General features: G+C 42.7%; 1 protein-coding gene across 4 annotated transcripts in view; it reads right to left on the bottom strand.

Annotated features, from left to right (window-relative positions):
- Window positions 1–22,461, bottom strand: part of LOC125307926 (dipeptidyl aminopeptidase-like protein 6) — a 120,156-nt gene that overhangs the window by 53,904 nt on the left and 43,791 nt on the right. Inside the window, exon 1 of one of the 4 annotated variants that reach the window (XM_048264081.1) lies at window positions 467–589. The exons of the other annotated variants lie outside the window; for them this stretch is intronic. Coding sequence (XP_048120038.1) covers window positions 467–523 — 57 coding nt within the window. The 5' untranslated portion in view covers window positions 524–589. Of the gene's footprint in view, window positions 1–466; window positions 590–22,461 lie in introns of those variants that run through there. 4 annotated transcript variants of the gene reach the window in all.

Here is a 22,461-nt window from a genome sequence, read left to right as displayed (position 1 = left end):
ATATCATCTTAAACACTTTGATTTTTAAATGTGTGTTTTTCTTCAAGTGATAAATTATAGTAACACCTATATGCAAATCCTCCTTCCATCATAAACGGTAAGATGCACGGTCAGCGCCTGGCTGCTCTTGCGAAGCTGTACATTAGCTTCATGTTATTGCAGTGACATTGTCTGTGACAGTGACACTGCCGAGAAGACAGAGACGCGAATTTAAACCAGTTGTATTCCCCACAAATATATTCATCCTATAGTCTGCCTATAAGCGTACATTATTTGACGATACATTTTATCAGTAATCCTCGGTAAGTATTTCAAGTCAAGCTATTGTGATTGCTTGAAAATCCTCAGACGCTCTCGACTCAAAACATTTCGCTGTCTCCCCAATGGAGAAACCTTAGTTATCAAAATTGTCACACTAAGATTCAGTCCGCTAGTATGTAATCAAAATCCAGCATAAAGGTCCAACCTGATCCTGTTGTTGAGCAGGCTTTGCTGGCGCGTCTGTATCTTTGGCTGAAGTCATTGCGAGGAAGCCGCTACAGCGAGCAGCTGACAACTGGACAGACCAGGAGAACCTCACGTGTAGAGTTTCTAAGGCGCAAACGAAACCCAAATGCTGGGCTCTGCAACGCGCAATCGAATTTGAGTGCGTATATGAGAGTGGGAGGAAGGGGGGTGGGTCGACGATGATGATGACAGTGGCAGCAGGTTTTCTCAACTACCGCGAAAAGTATAAACGGAATGTCAACCTTACATAATAGCCTTCCAAAAGTGAACAAACTAACTTGATACGTTAATACGGTTATCTGCTCTGAGGAGATGGTGTTTAGAACAGAACATTTCAACACACATTTCTACACAGTCTTCTCTCTAAAATGTTATGGTGAACTAGGGAACACCGTAGGTTACAGTTGTTAGATACAGTATATAAGTAGGCTACTGATGAATCCACAAGTGGCACAATTTCTTTAAACTTGGATACATTGATTAGTTTGCTAAAAGAGGGTTGGGTTGCCCAGTGGTCTGATTACCAGAAAACCACCACACCAATATGCCATACCCCTACAATAACAACACAATGAATATACAGACTTCTCAGTTGAGTTGTATTTATAGAGATGGAAGCAGAAATACAGGACTTCTTAGCATTAGAGACACTAATGATCTCTGTATCCTAGGCAAGAAAGAGGAATGAAATAATAATGGCAATCCAGGGAAAGAAAATGGTTGAATACCAATGCTTCCAATTTCTTCATGTTTTACATACAATAGTTATACATTTTATATTCTTTCACGATTGTAAAGCAGTCATTCAGTCATTCAAAAAAGAAACAGTTGGGTTGAATTGTGAGACAACCGTGTGAGTAACCACTTTTCATCTGGAGGAGAGATTTTATAAATAGTAATTAACACTAAACTGCATTGGGTTCATTCCCATTACAGTTTTAATCTGTGTGGGTATTTAAGCTGCCATCTGTTAATTAAAGTTAAGACAGGTTCTCCTGTGGACACTATTTTATGTGCACACATACAACACACACACACACACACACACACACACACACACACACACACACAACTGTAAGGAAATTTGAGTTTTATCTCAAAGTGCACTTGTCCTTTGCCCCCGGTCTCTCTATGCTCTATTTATAGTCTTCTACCTGGATCCTGAGTTCCTCTCGGCCCACTCCTGCACTGCGTCACACCTCCATCTCCGTGTGCACCTGCCCAGCACAGCCACTTCCTCCTGATTCACATTCACATGCCTGGCTACCATGTAAGCAAAAGTCTTAGACTTAGAACTCAAAGTGTAAAGCCACTGAGTGACAGGCTATGGTTAAACCCACAAAGCCCTCCTGTATTACTGCATAAGGAAAAGCGTAGGCCTCCAACTTTGGCTACTCAATATTTCACCACTCTTCTTATAAAATGCATGAGCTACACATGGGAGGCACATAGGAAAATAAATAATGATACATGAATGTGTTTACAGTTGTCACTGATGTGACCTAAGATGACGGCATACCTCAGCTCTGTCATCTGTAAATTGACAATTACCTAAGCCACTGATCTGGTAAATAGTAGCCAACAGTATGCAGACCATACCGATAAGCAACAAAACTTGCAGCACCCAGACTACCTGAGAGAAGTGGAAGACATGCATGCAAAAGAGAGAGAGAGAGAGAGAGAGAGAGAGGCACCATATGGATGGACCAAACCTTTGCTACCGCTAATTATAGTACTCACTTCCAAGCACATCCATCCTTTAGTAGCAGCGCATAACAAAAGGGGCCAGAGGTCACCTCAAATAGCACAAGCAATCAGTCTGCTGTGATTGCAAAGCCCTAATGAAGTGCTTACCTGAGATGAGGATGACACATTACATTGAAATGCCGACACACTCATTCTAGTCTGTATGGAAAGGACACCATGTGCTACATTATTTATGGCAGGAGTCTGGTCAGAGTGTGAGGAACAGCACTACTTAGGTGAGGAGGGGAATCAGCCAGACTAACATGGAGAGATCTAAGCCATAGCAAAGACTTTGGGGAAGGATTTGTGTTCTGTGAGGTGTATGCATGCATGTGTGTGTGTGTGTGTGTGTGAGAGATTGTGTGTGTGTGTGTGTGTGTGTGTGTGTGTGCGTGCGCCCGTGCGTGCGTGTGTCCGTGCGTGCGTGTGTGTGTGTACAGTATGTGTGTGATGGGGTCAGTGTAGTGTATGTCTTGTTTGTTTTTTCTTTCAGCACACCATCAAGTGAGCTACCTGAATGTCTCTGACACCTTTGAATAAGTGTGGAAGTTCCAGAGAACTCTGGAGCAGTTCTCATCATTATCCAGATAGACGGCCTCTACATACAGATGTCAAATCACATCTCCACTAGAGAATACAGAGGTTCAAATGAGCTGCTGGTCAAAACAATTCATATCACAGCACAACTCACTGCTGGACAGTGTTCTATGACACTCACAGGGTGTTTGGATGATTGGGACAATGTAAGGTATAAAATATACAGGCATGTGTAGTGCAGAGAACTGTGGATATGGGCGATGAGAAATAACGGCAATGCATTTGAGGGCTTTTTTTTCATGAAGCATCCGTTCAAAGTAAGGTCTAGAGTAATCTGGCCTCCACTCTACCTTTCACAGCAACCTACAGCAATGCATTCAAATGCGTCCAAAAGTGTGAGGGCTTACTGAACAGCCTGCCTCAAAGTAACTTTTATCTGAGCCAAAATCAATTAGTTGAAATGGCCTGTGTTCATTGACAGATGTATCCATTTAAACAGTTGATGAGGAGCTACTCGAGCCTATGTCTTTAAATAGCAGCACAGCCTTTGCTCATCTGCCTCTCTTCTTGGTGGAGTGTTGCCTTGGCAACATAGTTTTTTTTGGTATTAGGCTGATGGAGCTGCTTTGAGACTATGCACTCGGATATGAAAACCTAGTATTAACCACCAATAGCCCACATAACATAGCAACAATTGGGGAGTCAGTGTCTTACACAAATGACTAAAGCCACAATACATTTGGAGGTTTACAAATGTTAACAAGGTGGATGTTCAATGAAGATGTTCATTGAAGATGTTCAATGACTCCCCCTTGTATAGGCCGTCATTAGACTCTGAAGGCCAGATGTACGTACATTTGCGAACATAGCGTTATCAGCGCCATGGACACACCGCAGATTGCGAACGCTGTCAGACCCAAGTTTCCGTCGTATTTATCAATCGTTCAATCCTTAGTGTAAACTGCGCCTTTCTCTGCCTTTCTCCGCCCATAAACGCAATTTACAAACGTCCACAACTGGCAGCACCTACATAAGTGCAGTTGAATGAAGTTAACTGATGACAACATTAAAAAGAATCAAACGTTTAGCGATCATGAAATAATACCATACATGATAAAATGTAAACAAGCAGGGAGATAATGAAGATCAGTAGTTCTACTCAAACTACTTGTGCACGTAGGCTATGGAAGATTGGTCAAATCTAGCAAGTAGGAAAGTTTAAGTGAATGACGTGAAAGTGAAAGTAAGACATTCGAAAGGCCAACGAAAGTTAAGGTTGCTTTTAGTGGTACAAATACTTTCACCACAAAAACTGGTGCTCTAAATAGCGATTCTGTTGTCTTCGAAAGGTTCTCTTATTGACGCATTGAACTGCAATTTGGATTAACACCTGCTTTTACAAGGCGGAAATATTTACGCGTAGAATAGACATGCGCTTTCAGGAGCAGTCTTTGTACATACCGCGGAATACATAACTAGGCGCTCTTTACTCTTCTCCTCCCATCTTTTTACGCTAAACTCCCACTTTCCCTTGGATCTTCCCATGAATGCATATGCATGACATGACAATCGCAATCTGCCACTTTCAGTTCCCGCGACAGGCAGTTTGCGATTTTACATCATTGCGGCCTGTTTGTACATACCTCGCAATGATTTTACACGCACATTGCGAAACAAATACGCCTGAAATGGGCGCAAAAGCGTTAGTACATCTGGCCCTGAGTACACTGCTGATGAGCTTCACTCTATGCTCTCATCATCCTGCACTGGCATTCTGGACTCCATTGCCCCCTTCAAACCCAAACACAAAAAAACACAGTCAACTCCATGACTCAACGACGCAACACGCGACCTCAGACGCACCTGTAGGCAGGCTGAGCGAAAGTGGCAGAAGGACTGACTTCACGTCTCCCTCCAAATCCTCCTCCCCCTGCTAGCTGTCCTCAAGCAGTTTGATTTCCCCATTTCCCTATCCTCCCTCTCTGACGCAGTCAGACATCTGAGGCCCTCCAACTGCCCATCTGACTGCCTACCCCCCAGTCTGGCTTTAGAACAGCCCACAGTACAGAAACTGCGCTCCTGAGAGTCCTCAATGACCTGCTCCTAGCCGCTGACTCGGGTAGCCCTGTGATCCTGGTGCTCTTAGCACTAACAGCGGCCTTCAACACGGTGGATCACAGGATCCTGCTGGCTCGGCTCGAGCATCATGTGGGCATCAAAGACTCAGCCCTGGAGTTCTTCCGGTCCTACCTGGCCGATAGGAGCTTCTCTGTCCAGCTTGGAGACTCTATCTCCTCTCCTGCCTCCCTCACTTGCGGGGTCCCTCAAGGCTCTATTTTGGGTTCCATCCTCTTTTTACTGTACATTTTACTACTAGGGGATATCCTGGCAAAACATAACATCTCCTTCCACTGCTTTGCAGATGATGTCCAGCTGTATATTCCCCTTAAGGCTGATGGGCAGGCTGCACTCCATCTGCATGATTGTCTTGCTGACATCAAGGCATGGATGGGTGCAAACTTCCTCAACCTTAATGAGAGCAAGACTGAGTTAATAGTCTTTGGCAAAACCTCTCCGGCCTTCTCCACCAATGCCCTGGGCCCCCTTGCCTCTAACATCAGGCCCTCTGTCAGAAATCTTGGCGTGATTTTTGACAGCAAATTCGAGCAGCAGGTCAGTGCAGTAGTTAGGAAGAGCTTTTTCCACCTCAGAACCCTAGCCAAGACCAAAGCCTAACTGCCCCAGAGCGATCTTGAGAGTCATCCATGCCTTTATCACATCACAACTGGACTACTGTAATGCTCTCCACACTGGCATCGATCAATCCCAGCTCCGCCGCCTGCAGTTGGTTCAGAACTCAGCCGGCCGACTTTTCACCTGCACTAAAAACGCAAACATATCACCCCAGTTCTGGCTTCACTCCACTGGCTCCCCATCCGCTACCGCATCAATTTCAAACTCCTCTTGACTGTATACAAATCTCTCCATGGTCTGGCCCCCACCTACCTGTCTGATCTTCTCCACCACCATTCCCCTTCCAGAGCACTACGGTCAGCAGACCAACTGCGGCTGGAAGAACCCAGGGCCAGGCTGAAAACTAGGGGGGACAGAGCCTTTTCAGTGGGAGCCCCTAGACTCTGGAACTGCCTCCCCCTCCACATCCGTTCAGCTCAGTCTCTAAATGTTTTTAAGTCCCTTTTAAAGACCCACCTCTTTTCACTTGCCTTTGGCTAGTGTCTCCCTTTATGCCCCAGTGTTTAGTTTTAAATGTTCTTTTTTCTGCATTTCTTTCTTTAACTGTAGCCCTTTTTGTTTTGTGCCTTCCTGTTTTTATTTATTTATTGCACTTTATTGTGAAGCACTTTGGTGCGGCTAAGCCGTCTGTAAATGTGCTATATAAATAAAATTGACATTGACATTGACACCTGCCTTCATACTTATGAAACAGTAGGAAATAATTTGTTCCTGCTGTTCATGCCAGTCCTACTCTAAACAGCAGTTTTAGTGTCACAACGCAGCATTGGGATATACTGCTATTTAAAAAGGTTCAGAGTAATATGTGCTTCTGCACTAATCGATTTTCAAAATAAAATCCAGACAAGGAATGTTCAAACCAATTGTGTGGTTCAATACCACTACAAATATGTGTGAGGATTAACATATAAACATATTTTAGATATAGGCTTGTTTACTATGAACAAACCATGTATAACTGTGTGTACAAATACTTTATTTATGAGAATTAACATAGGAGCAATGCTTTACAAATGATGAACAAAGCATTCTGTAATAATTTGCAACTGGTTTATAATGGGAAAATTATTTCATTTATAAGTGGTTGTTTCATTATTTATTAAAGCGTAACTCTCCAAAATGCAGACCAAGTGAGTTGTCCAAAACCTGACCAGCTCAAGAAACACTGATGATACTTTGATCAAAGTTTCATGTTGTGTCGAGCCTTCTTAGTGTTCAAAATCAATCTTAGTGATCATGTATCAAAATAGTAGTGTCCCTACAATTCCCATTCAAAAGGCCATTTAACCCTACAACGACAACATGGACAAGCTCAAAAGTGGCGCTTCGGACGTGATTATGCTTTTAAACGAAAGTTTGACTCGGGTACATTCACAAAAACACCCTAGGATGCATTTTGGCGAGAGTTACGCTTTAAGTATAAATCATGTACTTACAGTGCAAACATATTTTTTGGATAGGCTTATTTACTATGAACAAACCATTTATAACTGTGTGAACAAATGCTTTACTGATGATAAATTATGTATGAACAAAAATTACTAATTATTAACAAACCATTAACTAATAAGTAACAAAGGCTTAATAAATTATGAATTGTGTGTAGTTATTATTAAGTGTTACCCATAATTTTTATTATTTGTGGCTCAATAGTGTTCTAGGCCCCCACTGTCGACTTCAAGGCAGCGCTGCGACCGTCGACTTCAATGCACCTAACCCTGTAGCCCTAACCCTTGCCTAACCCTAGTGCCTTCCATGCAGCGCTGCCTGGAAGACGATGTTGGGGGCTTAATAATAATAATAATAATAATAATAATAATAATAATAATAATAAGCTTTATTTGTATAGCACCTTTCATACACAGAATGCAGCTCAAAGTGCTTTACATTTGAAGCATGTAACACAATGATAGTCAGTCAGTCATTATCAATCACTTTTCTTTGCTGTTTATGATCTACTCAGCAACATATCAAAAATATAGAAAATGACATCATAAGACTGGCAGCCTTAACCCTCTTACCCCCCACAAGCACGCCATATGGCAACTGTGGCAAGGAAAAACTCCCATATTCCAGGAAGAAACCTTGAGCAGAACCTGACTTAATGGGGGGAGCCCATCTGCTTCTGGCTGGCTGCGCCCTCCAATAGTAGCAGATGTAGAATAATCTGAAAATGTAGTCTACAGGATACGATGAGTTAACTAAAAGCTTTCCTGTACAGGTATGTTTTCAGATCTTTTTTAAAAATATTTACTGAACTCGCCTGCTTGATGTGCAGAGGCAGGGTGTTCCATAGTTTGGGGGCATAATGGATAAACGCAGCTTCTCCACTTTGTTTGTGGAGCACTTTGGGTACGATTAGAATTGGATGATCTAAGTTTCCTTTGTGGTTGATAAGATATTAAAAGCTCAGAGATATATGAAGGTGCTATGCCATTCAGAGCTTTGTAAGTAATTAACATAACCTTAAAATCAATTCTATAGGAAATAGGGAAACACCAAGTAACTTATTTGTGTACCATAAGCACATTTTTGATAACACTTGCCTTAAATAATTCATTGCGAGCCAGTCACAGTTCATAATGAGGTATAAATATTGCATAATACAAACATGTGCCGTAAGCGCCATTCAGTGGGGCTATCTATTCACTCTTGGTCAGATGTGGTTTTAAGATATCAAATTAGCATGTCATGTTAGAGCTGTCATCACCTCCAGTCCAACCAATAGAGGTCCTCCAGTCTGGCCGCTGAAAACTATAAGTGATAATGGTGAACAAAGATAAACCATTATCTAAATAGACTCAAAAGTAAGCCTCCCACCCATAAAGTGCGGCAACAACCCAGTGTTGCTTACCAAACAGAAAACTGTTTTCATGATACAAAGAGCAATTGATTCAACGTACATTTTAGAAGTCTTTCAAACTGATCCCTTGACTGCTTCAATCCATTCCAGCTCTCCCTCACCTGAGGTTAGATGCCAAGGCCATTCCGCTCTGTTGCTGTGATTAGTGACATCAGTCTTCTCATTGCCTGTCTGGAACACACATTTTTCCTTCACCTTCCCAAGATCCTGAAATAGGCCTCTCCTTATTGATGAAAAAACCTTCCACTATCTCTTTTGTGGTCATGCTGCCTATTTTGTGCAACAAACTCAAGTGTGGAGTAACCTTAGAGGGTTTGCCTGGAATAAGGGTCATCTAAAATGAACCGAGTCAGGTCATCAAACACCCAGCTGAATGGGCTGAGACAATCATGGCAGTGGCATAAGCTACACTTCAGTCCCACGAAAGGTCAAATTCATTTACAGTTAATGGGACCCACCACTAGTTTCTGTGGGAGAAGAGGTGAGCCCTCACAGAGATAGGGCGCAGTACACTGTGGATCACAGACAGAAGCAGAAGATAATACTCTCACAATGGTGCTTCATATATGCAGCAATGCATTCACCAGCTCAAGCATAGACCCTAGGCTTACAACTGTCCATTTCTACTAAACTGTCGCCTACAATTTCTATTCCACTTTAGGATATCTTTTATGGTTCATATTATTTTTTATGGTTCATCGTATGTACCTGTGATAAAAAAGTAATGCCATAACTGACATGGTTCTCTAGCTCATAGCTCTGCTTATCAATATAATCATAATCTTATGAAGGACACTGTATACCCAGTGTTTCCCATACATTGACTTATTTGTGGTGGCCCACCACAATATCAACATTGACCACCACACAATGATTATCCAGGTTGTACTAAATTGCGCTTAAATCTGGTTAGTATCATAACCACGCTGTGCTAATTTGTTAAAAACTGTTGCCTTCAAGTTAATTCTGCAAACCAACCACAAATGGAATTCAATTCTCTGGGAAACACTGATACCCATTAAGCTCTTCTACAACCAAACACTTTCAAAGATGGCTACTGCCTCCTTTTTTATCCACTATCAATCTTGTATGTACTGATCCTTGAGAGGATTCTGTATGTAAGGTACACTAATACGTTTTATCCTGGCTGGCTTCTGATTCTCTCTTGTTCCCCCCATGCATCACTTTACCCAACTGGCCCCAATCAGATGCTTCTGTGTGGGTTCTCAAGGTATCTTCCTGTGAACAATGGTTACTTCCTGTGTTTAAATGTCTGCCTCATTTTTAAGTGGAGCTAGGCTACTTAAGGGATGGTTAAAAAAATGGCATATCTCTGTAGCTTCTATTCGCATTCCCTGGGTAAGGCATCCCAGTACATATTGTGTACAATATTGAGCACTATAATTCAACTTGCTTTGAAGAGAAAAGGGAAAATAGTTGTGAAGTGTACTTCGTGAGAAGATCTATCTCAAACGACTCATCACTCATGCATTTGGCCGTTCTCTTACACACAAGCCTGCTTAAAATGCATGAGTGATTCGCTTTTAAATGCTCATCAGTAACAGCTGTAGTGCGATTCCCAGGTTGCATGGGGCGGACCCTGTGCACGGTGGCTGGATTCACCACAGTGCAGGTCAGACAGGAACCCATTGGCAGCTGCCCGTGTCCAGTTGAGCGAGCGCTCGCTGTCCCATCCTCCTCACCCTCTGGACCTTGTCCAGCTGGCTGCTTGTGCAGTTCATGTCCCCTCTCTCTCTTTCTCTCTCTCTCTCTCTCTCTTTCTCATTCTCTCTCTCTGTCTCTCTTCCTTTCACTCTCTCAGTTCACCCTACAGAAGAGTTTCAATTTGGAAGCAAATGCTGCCACACCTGCTGGGCTAATTTACTCGGCGCAAATCACGGCCATCCCAACCCTCACTCATTGCCCTAGCAGAAGCCTGTGTGCTCAGTGAAGGTTAAATCTATTAGCCACTGACTGCACACGCCAGCAGGGCAGGACTATTAAAGAGGACATGCATTGAGTTCAGGTCGACATTATTTCCTAGGAATACAGATGTGGGAGAGCAGCAGTGACATCACACCCTGACAATCAGTCGGCCGAAGTTCGATTCCTGTACCCGCCATTGTGAGTCCATGTTGTTTTGGATAAAAGCTTCTGCTAAATACCAGTCAACTTTAACTTCAACTTTAGGAATGCAAACACTTACCCCCATACTAAAGTACAATTCATATATGCAGTTCATCAGTCAAAGACACACACACGCACACACGCATGCAAACTGATGCATAACTTCAACTAACTGTAACTGCACCCTAACAAGATACCTGTGTACTGACACCTTACAGCTGCATTTGTAACTGTGAGTTATAAGTGAATTGGGTATCTAATTCCTTACAGCTGCTGTCTCCTAGCAGTAAAGCTGTAGAATCAAATGACATGCTGGAACTCTCTGATAGGAACTGTCAGTTCGATGTCACAGAGTACCTGGGGGTGTGTACAGGGGCCCCTGGCTGTTAGAGAGTTGTCCTATATCAACTCCCAGGGTAGCCAGGATGTTGTGTGTCCATATTATGTCTGTGAATGCGTCAGTTTCTATTGTGTAATATAATGCTGAAGTAGGTTTACTTTTTTTAGCTAAGTGGTCTGTGAGTTTTTGGTTAAGTGGTCCTTGGTCTGAAAAAGTTTGAGAAACACTAGACAGAGAGTTTTACAAATAAACCTTTTTGGAAATCTTATTGCACTCATTGACATCATTACTGGGCCGGAAGGTCTCAGAAACAGCACTCCAGCAATATAAATGAAAGGTAAGTGCACTGAAGGAAACTACTGGTAGGCTAGACTGTTCAGAACAAAGAGTGTTGATCAAAAAAGTATCTGGAAAAAGTTTGTGACAGTTCTTTGGGTTGGAAGGAGTAGATTTTATTTGAGTTGAAATGAGTCTACGTCACCTCTCCCTTATACACATTTGTACCATGATGTGGTCAAGAAATGTTCCTGGCTTGACAGTGAATAATTGCTGAAAATGGGTAGGGTAGACACTGTTCTCTCCATCATCGGCCCCTGGAATCAAGCTTAGCGAAACACACATCCACCTCTGCCAAAGTGCCTCCTCCCCTTCTTTAATAAAAGCCCCAAACAGGGCCTGAAGCATAGCTAACTACACCTCATGGTTGACATCTCTTCCATTATAACTAGGGCTGTCAAAATAACTGATTAATTTCGATTAATTAATTTGAGAAAAATAACTAATTAAAAAAAATAACGCAGATTAATCGATTCCGTATGACTTTTGACCCCGAGCCGTTGTAGTCAGTAACCATTAGACTGTAAAATGAAGGAGAGAGAATAAAATGTGCTGCCTAGATCATTGATTGGAACATTTACTTTAAAAAAACGGCCTGATGTGTTGATAAAAATGAAGTGTTGATTAAAATAAAGTCCTCTGCAATGTCTGCAGCAAGGAATTTGCATATCACCGGAGTTCATCAACTCTATAGTCGCACATCAATGCAAAGAAATAGTGTTGACATTGAGGGGAGTGTTAATTTATTTTCATTGTGTCCCCTAGGTTATATCTGTGACCTGAAATACCTTGTATGTGAAAAACAACTTCTTCCCGAAGCACTTTTGAATTTATTTCCTCAGCATATTAGGTCATATCATAGATTATTATGGCCATTATTAAAATAATAATAAAAGAGTTTTTGAACTTTGATGTCACTAATGCTGATTATTCAATTATTCATTTGAATTTAAATATTTAAAATACTTTCACAGCAAAAAATATATGCGATTAATTTAGATTAATTAATGACAGAGTATGTAATTAATTAGATTAATTTTTTTAATCGATTGACAGCCCTAATTATAACATAAATATTTAATCAAGGCAAATGCATTGTGCCTAATTCTGAAAACTACACACTGCTAAGTAAAGTCCCATCAATAAGACAAGTGAACAACAGTGACACAGAGTGAACAACAGTGTTCACAGAAGGTTGAAACATGTTAATATGATCTGTAATAATGTGCATATAGCATATCTAAAGGTCTACTTTATCTCAGACTTTTCGAGTTGTATTTATCATTCTGACTTGTATATGTAATCAGGTGTCCAACTGACAGGTGGATCACACCTCCGTAAACGCGTCACACTACTCCACCGTGTGACCTTCTGATGAAGACAGAAGTATACGTCGAAACATGTCAAGGTAAAGAAAAAACATCTACCAATATATCTGTATGTGATAAAAGAAAAACCAAACTTATGGATTCTGGACTTCCTAACCAACAGACCTCAGTCTGTTAGGTTAGATAATCACACCTCCTCAACCATCAAACACCAGTGTACCACAGGGATGTGTGCTGAGCCCTCTCCTCTACTCCCCTCTTCACCTCTGACTGCACACCTGTACATGGCTCTAACACCATTGTCAAGTTTGCGATGACACTACGGTGATTGGGCTCATCAGCAATAACGATGAGGCGGCCTACAGGGGAGGAGGTCCAGCACCCAACATCGTGGTGCACTGATAACAACCTGGCTCTCAACACCAAGAAGACCAAAGAGCTCATTGTGGACTTCAGGAAGTCTAAAGCTAGCACACACACACCCATTCTCATCAACAGGACTGAGGTGGAGCATGTCACCAGCTTCAAGTTTCTGGGTGTCCACATCTCTGAGGACCTCTCTTGGACCCTCAACACCTCTACCCTGATCAAAAAGGCTCACCAGCGTCTCTTCTTTCTGAGGTCTATCTGTCTCCTCAGATCCTGGTGAACGTCTACCGCTGCAACATCAAGAGCATCCTCACTAACTGTCACAGTTTGGTATGGCAACTGCTCTGCCCACGACCGGAAAGCACTGCAGTGGGTGGTGAAAACTGCCCAACACATCACCGGTTCCTCACTCCCCTCCATCGAGGCCATCCAGGGCAAGCGTTGCTTGCGTAAGGCGCGCATCATCAAAGACTGTTCTCACCCCAACCACAGACTGTTCACCCCACTCCCCTCCGGGAGGCGTTACAGGTCTCTCCGCATCCGAACCAGCAGGTTCAGAGGAAGCTTCTTTCCTGCGGCTGTCACCCTACTAAACTCTAGCTCTGCATCCCGGTGACATCCAACAAACTAAGCCCCCATCACCCCCTGCCCCGCCCCCGCCTGATGCCTCCTTGCCTGTGCCTGTTGAGGTGTCCAAGACCATGGCAACCTTGACAGGGACAACAAGGAGGCGGACATCCCCTAGCCCCCCCCACAACTGCACTACCCTATCCCACCCATCCATCCCATCCATCTATTTATTTACAAATGTAAATAGTGTAATTACACTTATACTGTACATAGCCATATTCTACTGCTTTTCATCCTGCACATACACTTATTATTAATACTATTGTAATGTTACTGTTTCTGCACTACAATGGTACTGTTACCACACTGCACATAGTTGTACATACTGTACATATCTGTCTATATGGTTCATACTAAATATCCATATATATTCAGTTTTTCTGTAATATATTCTGTTAATACACTGCATATATCTATAACATTATATATATATATTGTTCTCACTACTACTATAATGGTACCGCCACTACATTGCACATACCAGTACATGTTGTTCATACATTGTTCATATTACAGTACATAGCCATATTTATTCTGCTCTTATAAGGTAACTGCTAATACACTGTGACTGCACATATTTATATTTAATTTATGCTACTCTAAACCACCTTCTGCAAAACAACTGTATACTACTGTCTACACTGCACTATATTTCTTGTCCTGCACCACCTGCCTATACTGTGTATATCACATTGCACTTCTGGTTAGACGCAAACTTGCGTCTATTGTCTCTGCACAATGACAATAAAGTTAAATCTAATCTAATTTAATCTAAAAAATGATCTGCCTCTGCTTTGCCTCTTTACGGATCATGCTATGAATAGCAGCAGCAATGTCTGCATAAGTTGAGACATTGTTATTGACCTTCTGGACCAGAGACATTCCATCAATGATTGTTGCCGTATTATATGATAGTGATGCAAGTTTCTGCAAATGCTTTGCAAGTGCTGCTTTAGAGGTTTTCCTTGGGGTCCCCTCAGGTGTCGCCAATGACCATGGTTAAGGTCCAAGAGGGTGACAAAAGACTTCTCTCATGTCCAGTCTTGATGGTGAACATGATGGTCTTGCCATGTGCCTGTGTTTTCTTTTTTGACTCATGCTCGTAAATGTCTTTAATTTTTGCTTTGTCAATGTATCATGGAATTTGTGCTTAGGTGTATCTGACTCCAGCCTCTATGTCATGATCTTTGCCTGTAGTATGAGCCTGAATCAGATCATCCCTAACCTCTTGTGTTGCTTTGCCTGCTGTAGATATGCAAATGAACTCATGTTCCTCTGAAAATGGATTGTAATAATAATAATAATAATAATTGTACATAATGATAACAATGTGTAAAGTATAAACATTTTCACCAACCAGTTCATCTACATCTCATTCCCACATTCTTACTAGTCAAAAGTACAACTGAAATGTATAATGTAGATCATTTTAGCACCTGTGATGCAATTACCATAATTTCCCAACTATTACAGTAGCTGCAGCTTATACATTGATTTTGCAAAATTTCTTGTGTGGGCTATAGCTACGGGTATGGAGCTTCCTCTACGAGGAAGAGGAAGATTTATAGACAAGAAACGATTGGTACTTATGTGAAAGTACATAAGGACAGATGAAAAGTCCAATGCTAAAATGGGGCAGAAAACATATTTACCACCGCTGTGCTAATGCACTAAAAGGTTGGGCACACAAAATTTCTGTTGCTATGTGATTTCTTGCTGTAGAGAGGCCATTTTTCCCGTAAATTTCAGACCTTCTTTGAGTCCATTAAGGTAAACAGCGTCCACATGCGAGATACCAGAAAACATTCTGTGGGCTCTCCTCTGGCTTGTCAACAAGACATTAACAACAATTACACAGATCTAATATCTCTCATCTTCCAGGAAAGTGTATACACTGTCCATTTTGGGTAACAACATTTTTTAAGTACTGCAGGTATGCCTGTGACAACAATTGCATAGTGAGAAAAAATATCCTTTCTCGAAAACAGGCTTTGTCTCTTAGCAAAGCCAGACGTTTGTGAAAGGACAAAACTGAGACTCGATTGTCCTCTCTGTCGGAGACACTTATGGATCAATCGGCAGCACCTCCAATGACGCCGTTCAACTTCAGCTCCAAATGGAAGTAATGGTGCTCTCTATTAGAGAGACACTTGGACTGCAGAAATATCAATAGCCATACAAAGGGAGAATACTGCAGTGACCACCAACAAACTGAACTGATGAAGAAAACGCAAGATGGTGGTGCAGAGGTGGTGGTGTGTGTGTGTGTGTGTGTGTGATTGGGGGCTGGAGGTGAGTTCACTACAAAATGATTAAAAGGAACAAGCTTCCATAGAGTCCCAAGGGACGTGTGGCTTTGTGTTCACAAATTCATTTCTCCCCACAAATGCCGAGGCAAGAGGCGGGGCGGGGTGCTGGGAAACCCTCTCATCAGCAGAGCCAGCCATCGGAACGCCTCGGAACGGCTCCCAGAAGACCCAAAACAAACTCCACGACACGCTCAAATCCACCACACCGAGAGAAAGCAAATAACGTTTTTCCTCAAACAGGGAAATATTTAAAGAACTCAAAGGAGATAAACACTGGGAGAGCTTGACAAATTCGCTCTGTGATAACATATGCAGTGAGAAAGTGGGCCTTACGTTTACTTTCGAAAGGATTCACAACATTAAAGGGAGGTTGTAAAAAATGTCTCAAAATCTTGACTTTTAAGTGAGCTCAAATTGTGCATACATCCTGTGAATTATTTAGAGTATATTATGCAAAAGACTTCATTTTTTGCGTGCTCAGTCCGCTGCTCTTCACCCTGCTGACGCATGACTGCACTGCAACCTACAGCAACAATCACATAGTGAAATTTGCTGACGACACAACTCTGGTGGGTCTCATCACCAAGGGCGACGAGACTCAATACAGGTTGGAGGTCGACCATCTGACCACGTGGTGCAGGGACAACAACCTCCTGCTGAACGTCAGCAAGACCAAAGAGATTGTTGTTGACTTCCGGAGAGGTCACACCCAACACCTGCCACTGACCATCGACGGTGCTGTGGTGGAGAGAGCGAGCAGCACCAAATTCCTGGGGGTTCACATCAGTGAAGACCTCTCCTGGACCACCAACACTGCATCACTGGCGAAGAGAGCTCAGCGCCGCCTGTACTTCCTGCGGAAACTCAGGCGAGCAAGTGCTCCACCAGCCATCATGACCACATTCTACCGAGGCACCATTGAGAGCATCCTCTCCAGCTGTATCGCTGTGTGGGGCGGAAGCTGCACTGAATACAACAGGAAAGCCCTGCAGCGCATAGTGAACACAGCTGGAAGGATCATTGTTGCTTCACTCCCCTCCCTGAAGGACATTTACACCACCCACCTCACCCATAAGGCGACCAAAATTGTGAGTGATGCAAGTCACCCCGCTCACAATCTGTTTGATCTACTGCCCTCTGGGAAGAGGTACAGAAGCAGCGGCTCCCGCAAGACTACCAGACTCACCAACAGCTTCATACACCAAGCTGTAAGGATGCTGAACTCTCTCCCTCCTCTCCCCCCTCCACCCTCAGCTACATAACATCCTGGACATTGGACCCACAATGGCCGCCTGCACTACTCCACTTGCACACTTGAACACTTGCACACTTGTACACTTTACAACTTGGTGTTGTTGTCCTGAAAACACAACACTTCTGCTGCTCTTACATAACTTGCACCACTATGCCACTTTCTTTATTACTCAGGTCAAACAGAACTACCCAAGCCTCTTATTGGCCTGACTTGCACTAGTTTTTTATTGACTGTCTATGCACAATTTCAACAAAATTCTGCTGCTCTTATTTTTTCATTATTATATGTGCCCTCTTATTTACTTATTTACTTACTTTTTTGTTTACTTGAATGTTATGTTTGTCTGTGGACTTAAAATTGGTAAAATATGTCTTGTCTTCACCGTGGGATAGTGAGAAACGTAATTTCGATCTCTTTGTATGTCTGGAACATGTGAAGAAATTGACAATAAAGCTGACTTTGACTTTGACTTTGACTTTGATTCAGCCCGTGAGTAAGGCAGATGATATCTATCACTTGCTTGAGAGACACACAAGTGTGATGCCATACATATGCAGTATGGAGAATAGAATGGGGAAAATGATGCCTATGACACACTATACTTTCATGTGCAACAACACTTAAATCACACTCATTCATTTGGAGAGTAAAATAGTGTTTTGGCGAGGCCAAAAGTAATGTTAATGACTGCTGCTGATAGTTATAGCTGGCTGCTGCTCTCTTGTCTAGTCCGTCAGCTCAACACGTTTGTCACCTGTTTCACCCCCTGACAGCTCCAGATTAGTTGAATACAAGAGTAGATCTGGAGCACACTTCTAATGCTCCACATCTACTCTAATTCTAATGAAACTTGACCCAGAATTAATAGCAAGGCTTCAAGCTGTCAGTGATTCAGTGCTTCATATGGCTGATTTTTTTTTATGATGACACTGTATAAAAGATCACTTTGGCCTTGGTTTGGAGGCCAAGGAAAGATAATGTTGGGTAACTCAGTAAAACTTTCTATTGGAACTCTGTAATTGCACAAAATTGACAGCATAAAAACAGACCATCCAGTAAGTCATTACCAATCTGCTTATTCACATGTACATAAAGTGAGTAAAACAACAAGTGCTGACAGAGCATGTTATGTGTTCTGTTCAGCAGTGTGCACACTTAGATTTAAGATGTAATTGGAAGTTGGGATCTGCTGACTACGCAAGCTGTGCAATCTATGAAGTCATTTACAGACTACATTAAGAAAGCACACAGGCTTTCAAAGAGGGCGGATGCCTCCCGTTATTGACTACCCTGACTAAACTGTGCTATGAACATGTGTGCTGTGCTGTGATTGTATGATGAATATTATTCGGTGTAGAAAATTGCAACCTTTCATCCCTGAGTAAACCTGGTTTCGATAAAGTAATTCCATGATTTCACATATATTTATGTATGTATATATATATATATATATATATATATATATGTGGTCCCTTTTCCTTTAAATATTGCCAGGAGTCACACAAACTTGGCTTTTTTTTTACAGTGATAAAAAGGTTTATCTTTCCGTCATACCACCTTTGGGTTGAGTTTCCTATTGGGACTCTCTTTTAAGAAAGTCAATTAACTTTCAGATATTTCCACACTTATAACATAGTTCTAGTTTTTAGCCACATTACGCTTCTACATCAATTCACCCAACTCATAAAGTTTTTTTGGAATGTCCGCCTTGTGTTGTGGCCGTGTTACCACGTTGAACGTGCAATTGAACTTCTGATACATACATAACATACTTCATGGGCTACATCTAGTACACTACACAATACGGTACTTGCACACAGAAAATAACATTGCAGTTCATATTTTCCCCCGTTTCCTGATCTGCCATGTGTAACCTAATAGGATTCCTAGTGTTTGTAAACCCAGCACTCCTGAGAGGTAGATTATAGTGTGCCATGGAGCCCTCCGTAGCCTGTGATTGATACGAGTTGACAGAGAAATAGATGAGATCTGTGGTGAGAAAATCCCTCAAAATGCTTCTGGCAGACAGTGAACTCTCATAGAACGTCTGCAAACAGACAACAACAGCAGAGAAGCCTCCTCGTAAGCCTGCTTGAGAGACATACAGTACGATACTCAACTACGCACATCCATTACTAGTAAATAATACTGGTTGGTTCTTTGAACAATTATTTAAAAGTTAGAATTCTGCAACACAATGTAACTAAATAATGTTGCTGACAACATTTACTCTGTAATTGCTTTTATATATATATAAAAAAAATCACCACAAACAAAGATGTGCAAGATATGGCAGGATCACACAAGAGAGGTTTACAGACTATCAGTGTAGCTTGTTGACTTCACTCACCGTCCAGAGTTTTTCCAACCTTGACAGTTTGTGAGCTTTCATCCTGTGTTGTGGAGAGCCCGTTGAGGCGGCGTGCCGTGAGCGACAAGAGACGGGGAGAGCTGAGCCCTGGAGGAGGCCAGGAGGTGGAGAGAACCTCTAATGGACACTGAGGCTCGGCCCAGAGTTAAGTAGCCACATCTGATCCTGACCATATGCTGAGCAAAAAACACACAGGGCTACTGCAGCCAAGGCTCACATTAACACTCCCTCCTCTGAGAGGCTCTCCACGTGTGTGTGTGTGTGTGTGTGTGTGTGTGTGTGTGTGTGTGTGTGTGTGTGAGTGTGTGTGTGTGTGTGTGTGTGTGTGAGTGTGTGTGTGTGTGTGTGTGTGAGTGTGTGTGTGTGTGTGAGTGTGCATCAGTTCATTGTCAGAGGAAAAATTGGAATAAGTAGCAAAACAAAAGGCAAATACATTTTCCATCATGACTGAGTCATCTAAGTTTTTTGTCTTTTCTTAATAGTGACATTAAAGCAATGGTTCGGAGTAATTTCACCCTAGGGTCCTTTGCACCATGACCCCGAGCCAAACACTCTCCCAGAACCTGTTTTCCCTTGGTCGAACCCTGGTCGAGTAGCGCTGTCAGAAACAAATGACTTTCTGCAGTCGTGATGGAACCAACACCATTAAGTATGTTTTTTTCATGGTTTAAGTACTGTATTTAAGTGTGTGTGTGTGTGTGTGTTTGGGGGACAAGAGTGGTAGAATATAAGCATATTCTAGTGTGTAACACAATGTGTATGCATGTGTGTATGCGTATATCTGTGTGGATACAGTAACACTGTCATTCAGACCCAGCCCTTTCTTTGAGAATCTCGATGAGTGTAAGCAAATGTCCCTCAAACGGATAACCGGACACTCTTGGTAATCTGCAGAGTGACCAACAGCCAGCCACAGATCACTGCACACGGATTACCGGCGGCTGCAAGCCGATACCCTCCTGGCACGGTGTGGACCAACGCAGCGCCCCCCCCCGCCCCCTCCAGCCCAGCCTCCCCATTCCAGTCCCTGTCAGCAGCCAGCCACTTAGCCTCCCATTAGGCCCCACTCCTCCCACTCCTCCCATTAGGTCCCACTCCTCCACTTCACTCCACTGGATCAGCACTTCCAGCCGCACGCATAAACACACAACGGCCCACAACACACCGGGCCTCTCTTGGCAGAGCTGCTGCTGCACAAATTGTGTGTGTGAGAGAATGTGTGTATGTTTGTGTGTTGGTGAGTGTCTGTCTGTGAGTGTATGTGTGTCTTTGTGTGTAAGAGTGAGAGTATGTGTATGAATACATTTGAGTGTGTGCGTGTGTCTGTGTGTGTGCGTGCACGCCATAAAGTCTTGAGGTAAATCATTGGCACTCTAGATTGTTGTTTTAGCTTTTTATGTGCAGTATCTGTGGGTCAGGCAATGGGTTTTATGCACAGAGGAGTAATGGCTCTACAAAGCAATTTGCTGAGAGAGAAATATTTCATTGTAGCTATCTATATGGTCTTTTCACATTTCCTCTAGGATCATTAGGCTTGTTTAGAATGTTTGAATGCTGTCTTCGCATCAGAGGTTTGCAGCCACATGAGACCTAAAGGTTTCATTTCTGAGAAAAATGGATGAATGTCAAAATAGCAGAGGTCAGAGAGTAGTGCATCCGATCACCCATGAGGTGTGCTGAATATAAGGGTCATGAAAGGACACAGGTGAGAGTGGTCTGCTCTGCATCCGAATGTGTTGGGAAAGTTTGCCGAAAGTTTGCCATTGTGATGGAAAACGTATGAAACTATTTTTTAGAAACAGGGAGACTCAGTCAGGCCTGGTATGGCCTGATTAGCATGTCTGATAGACATTTTCTTACAACAAAACTGGAGCACGGCCTGAAACTAGATGGGGGAAAAAAAGTGAAAACAGCAATCCCTTGCTCTCTCTCTCTCTCTCTTAATGGTTACGGGCTGTCCTTTTGTATGATGGAGCTTGGTCTAGAAAGAAGATGGAAGGTGCTCCCATGACGATGTCTGCTCCAGCCATGGTGGAGCGCTGAACTCCTGTTTCATAGCTCAATAACTCTGTGGCACCATAGCACTGGACTGGGAGACATCACACTCCCATTCTGTTTCCCTCCGAGTACCGCCGTGTAATCAGGGCCTCGGTGCTTATATGAACACGCCGGGGTGGGTGACAGCGCTGGGACCACGAGTTGATATACGGTGCCATGAAAAGCAATCTTCTCCACTGTCACAAGAACCTGCCTCTGATTCCAGCAGGGTTTCATTTCAACAGCTGGCTACAGTCAAGAGAGAGGGAGAGGGAGTCTTTGCACCTCTTTGCATGGTACCAACACATCTTGAGATTAAGACCCATGAGGAGGCAGCTGTTACCACACCTGGTTATGTCTTCCAAACGTCTACATCTTGACACATACACACACACACACACACACACACACAGACAGACACACACATACTCAAACTTCCACTCTCTCTGTCTGTCAGTTTGTGCATCTGTCTCACACATACAGCCTATGTGTAGCCATAAGAGATTTGCATCCAGGTACATCTCTCACTCTCTCACACACACACACACACACACACACACACACACACACGCTGAGAGCATAGCATTCAACCACGCCAGACAAGAGCATAATGGAAACCTGTGAAATTCTGATGTAGACTAATATTGTGACAGAGCTATTATAGTGCATGTTCTTACTGTTTTAAATACATTGTAACAATAATATGAGCGTACAAATTCTTCTTAGAAGTCTAAGCAGCGACGCTGTCGGAACCCTATTAAGTAGCCATTTATTAAGGGGTCATATATCAATTGCAAAGGGGTAATACATTTATTGTAAAGCACTTTGACTGTTTCATTAAATTTCTACCAATTTCTCACAAAAAGAGATGACAATGAAATAAGTACACTGAGGGAGACCACCACTACAACTGTCTCTGTGTTGTGTATGACCCCAATACTAAAATGAACTG

Source organism: Alosa alosa, chromosome 1, assembly GCF_017589495.1.
Source record: "Alosa alosa isolate M-15738 ecotype Scorff River chromosome 1, AALO_Geno_1.1, whole genome shotgun sequence".
Lineage (NCBI taxonomy): Eukaryota > Metazoa > Chordata > Actinopteri > Clupeiformes > Clupeidae > Alosa > Alosa alosa.
Note: the sequence above shows the minus strand (reverse complement) of the source record. Positions and strands in the feature narration are given on the sequence as shown.